A 3,813-nucleotide genomic window follows, 5' to 3' on the forward strand; every position below is an offset into this window, starting at 1 on the left:
CTGGGTGCTGGAAAGGGAAGAATTCCCCGAAGGGCAGAGGCTGAGCCGAGCTCCAGCTGGGTGAAGGAGGCAGTGATTTTAATTTAATTAAATCACATAGCAGCCCATGCAAACGCTGCTAGCCCAGGATCACTGTAACCTCTGCTCTGTGAACACCCTGCTCTGCATCCTCAGCTTCTTACACCACTAAAGCCCACTCCTTTTCTCAGTGGGGCTCACAGAAATACACACTCTAAAATCCATTTATTTCATTCCACCTTGCAATTTCTTTCAAGTCAATCGCTGCTCTCTCTGTTTATACTTGCAGGCATTATGTTCAAAGTGTGCTTTTATCACATGATCCAGGAAACGAGTTTATTAACTGCAAAGCACATCGGAGAAAGTTTGGAACACACAAAATTATCAAACTAAAGAACATATTTTATTTTTAATAAAATAGTGGAGCATGAAAAATAATTGTATATTACAAATATATACAGCACAGAACTGTGCACCCCCAGCACAGTAAAGAGCATCACTCTATACAAAGCTTCCCTTTGCAGAATCTAGTGCTTCTTGATCTATTCATAGTGAGAATTTGTTTAACAATAGAAAGAGTCAATAAGCCCTTTGGGTTTCTTTGAATTGATCCCCCCCTTTTTTTTTGCACAAATCAGTCCAAACGTGTATAACATTGGCTTGATTTCCATTAAAAAGCCACAAAATGTAACACTAAAGGGTTTCTGAGGACTAGATCTCTTAGTTCTTTTGTTAAGAGATTTCTTTTGTTGTCTTTATGTACAGCAAAATACTTGTTTCTCTTTTCACGTCATGGTAAGGAAAAAAAAAATGTATTGCACATTATTCTTATTCACAAAGTTTGTGTCTGGTGCAGGAAGTTTCTCTTTTGGTGAAGGAATATTGGTGAGCATTATGGGTTGAGGGTATTTTTAGGCCCTCCAAACCCAGAGGAGCTGTAAAGGGTTTAAAGTTAGCACTTTTAGCTGTTTTCCCAGAGAGCATCCTCGCTCAGGAGACAATGCTCCCTTGGGCACTTCCAAATTCAAACCTTAGCTCCACAAAACTCGGCTACACCTCGTCACTCAGAGAGCTGAAGGGAATCCAGCCCAGCTACATGAAAAAGTTAAATAAGTGTTGGTTGTTGTGTTTGGTTTTGGTTTTATGTTGTTGGTTTTTTTTAGTAACAGAGCAGACCGGTTTAATTCACAATATTTTTCACTGAAAATTTGTCCATGAGTACGTTTACCTTCAGTTTTTCTCACCAGGTCCTGAATTCAGCATGATACAATTTTGTGCCTGGAGATATTAAACTGTTCTGACCAAAAAAAAAAAAAAAAAAAAAAAAAAAAAAAAAGCACCATTCATTTTTTAATTTCTGATTGCAACTGTGGACATTTGTAAGTCTGTGAGGTGAGACACAGTCCTTTCTAAAACCTGCTCACACACAAGTGGGAGGCTGTAATGTCGATTCATATTTTGCAAGGTGAGTTTTCTGTGGATGTTGAGGTTTTTTGTAGATTCCACTGCTCGTTATAACACTTGCAGGTTTTCTCCTGCTCCTCTTCTTTAATCTCCGACTGCAAACATTCTGCCAGGACTGAAGAGTCTTGGAAGTCCAGATCCACATGCCACTAGTAATGCCCACAACTAACAACATAAAAATTTTGACCATAAAAATTTCTACTGCTGGGATAGAGTTATTCATCATGCAGTCTAAATTTTTAGTCTGATTGTTCATCTTGCATTTCTGTTGAGTTGCCACAATTTTCCAGTAATCCATGTTCAGCCTCTCATAAAAATAGCAAGCTATCACACAAGTGGCAGGCACTGTATACAAGACCGAGAACACACCAATCCTGACCATAAGCTTCTCCAACTTGTCGGTGTTCTCCCCACCCGTTTTCATCACCCTCCTGATATGAAAAAGAGCCACGAACCCAGAAAGAATAAACGAGGTGCCGATGACGAGGTAACAAGCCAGAGGAACGAGCACGAAGCCCGTCAGGGCGTTCACATCCATGCTGCCCACGTAGCACAGCCCCGTCAGCTCGTCCCCCGCCACCCTCCTCATCACCAGGATCAGGATGGTCTTCACGGCGGGGATGGCCCAGGCTGCCAGGTGGAAATAGCTGCTGTTGGCCTCGATGGCTTCGTGCCCCCACTTCTTCCCAGCCGCCAGGAACCACGTCAGGGTCAGGATCACCCACCACAGGGAGCTGGCCATGCCGAAGTAGTAGAGAACCAGGAAGACGATGGTGCAGCCCGTGCTCTCCAGCCCCTCCTGGATGACATAGAGCTGGCCGCTGTCCCTGTCGCAGGCGATGCTCTCGGCGCCCGAGAAGAGGCGGATGATGTACCCCACCGAGTAGACGCAGTAGCACATGGAGAGGAAGATGATGGGCCGCTCGGGGTACTTGAAACGCTGCGGGTCTATGAGGAAAGTGAGCACGGTGAAAGCGCTGGAGAAGAAGCAGAGGATGGACCAGATGGCGATCCAGATGACAGCGAACTGCTTGTCATCCCTGCTCCAGTAAACATCGACCCCCGGCGTGCAGAGCGGCGCGCAGGACGCGCTCTTCTCCACGTGGTGGAACTTGCCGGGGTTCTCGCAGGATGCTCTGCCCGGGCTGTCCTTGTGCTGCTGCGGGTCGTGGCCGCCGCTGGGCCGCTGGGGACGGAACATGGGCGGCAGCATGCTGGAGCCCCTGGGCGGCTCGTCCGAGCCGTTGTTGGGCGCTTCCATGCACAGGTAGTTGGGGTCGTTCTTGTTGGGCAGCTTGCTGCAGTCCAAGGAGTCCGGCCACTTAAAATTGAACTGCTCCATGATCGGCGAGCACTTCAGCCTCGCCTGCTCGCACATCACCCTGCAGGCCGGGATCGGGGTGGAAACCTGCTCCGTGCACATCGGCGCGTAGAGGGAGCACAGGAAAAACTTCAGGTGGCTGTGGCACCCGTACTCCACCAAGGGGGCAAACTCGTGCAGCTGGATGGCGGCTTCCCTCTGGTTCTCGTGCCCCATCAGGTTCGGCATCCTGGTCATGTTGTAGCCGATGTCCTTGCACATGGGGATCTCGATGGGCTGGCAGCGGCCGTCGCCGGGCCGCTCCATGTCCATGGAGCTGATGGCGGCGCAGCAGCCGCTGAGCCAGCAGAGCAGCAGCGCCGTGCTGCCGGCCGCGGGGCCCATGCTGCCCGCGGGGCTCAGCGCGGAGCGGGGCCGGGCCGTGCCCGCGGCTCCGGCAGCTCCGGGACCGGCAGCGGGGCCGCGGGGCCGGCGGAGCGCCGCAGCATCGCCCGGGCCGGTGCCGGTACCGCTGCCGGTGCCGGTTCGGACCCGGCCGAGCCCAAAGCGCCCCCGCTGGAAGCGGCCCCGCTCACCGCGGGCAGCCCGGCAGCTTGGCGCTCCCCGCGCTTCCACTTTGGCGATCCTGCCGCTCCCTGCGCTCCCGCTGCTGCCCGGCCGAGCCTGGCCGGAGTCCGAGCGCTCACCGCGGCCCCTCGCACATGTCCCGGGCGGCTCTCGGTGTCCCGGCTGTCCGGGAGGATCTCGGTGTCCCGGCTGTCCGGGAGGATCTCGGTGTCCCGGGCGGATCTCGGTGTCCCGGGCGGCTCTCGGTGTCCCGGGCGGATCTCGGTGTCCCGGGCGGCTCTCGGTGTCCCGGGCGGATCTCGGTGTCCCGGGCGGCTCTCGGTGTCCCGGTGGCTCTCGCTGTCCCGGGCGGATCTCGGTGTCCCGGGCGGATCTCGCTGTCCCGGGCGGATCTCGGTGTCCCGGGCGGATCTCGGTGTCCCGGGTGGATCTCGCTGACCCGG

At 53.4% G+C, this 3,813-nt stretch overlaps 1 protein-coding gene across 1 annotated transcript; it reads right to left on the reverse strand.

Annotated features, from left to right (window-relative positions):
- Nucleotides 1-306: 306 nt before the first annotated feature.
- On the reverse strand, nucleotides 307-3,255 carry FZD10 (frizzled class receptor 10). Its single transcript, XM_056504658.1, has one exon. It carries the CDS (start codon nucleotides 3,185-3,187, stop codon nucleotides 1,439-1,441), a length of 1,749 nt encoding a protein of 582 aa, XP_056360633.1. The 5' UTR covers nucleotides 3,188-3,255; the 3' UTR covers nucleotides 307-1,438.
- Between the last annotated feature and the right edge of the window lie 558 nt (nucleotides 3,256-3,813).

This window comes from Oenanthe melanoleuca, chromosome 15 (genome assembly GCF_029582105.1).
Source record: "Oenanthe melanoleuca isolate GR-GAL-2019-014 chromosome 15, OMel1.0, whole genome shotgun sequence".
Classification (NCBI taxonomy): domain Eukaryota; kingdom Metazoa; phylum Chordata; class Aves; order Passeriformes; family Muscicapidae; genus Oenanthe; species Oenanthe melanoleuca.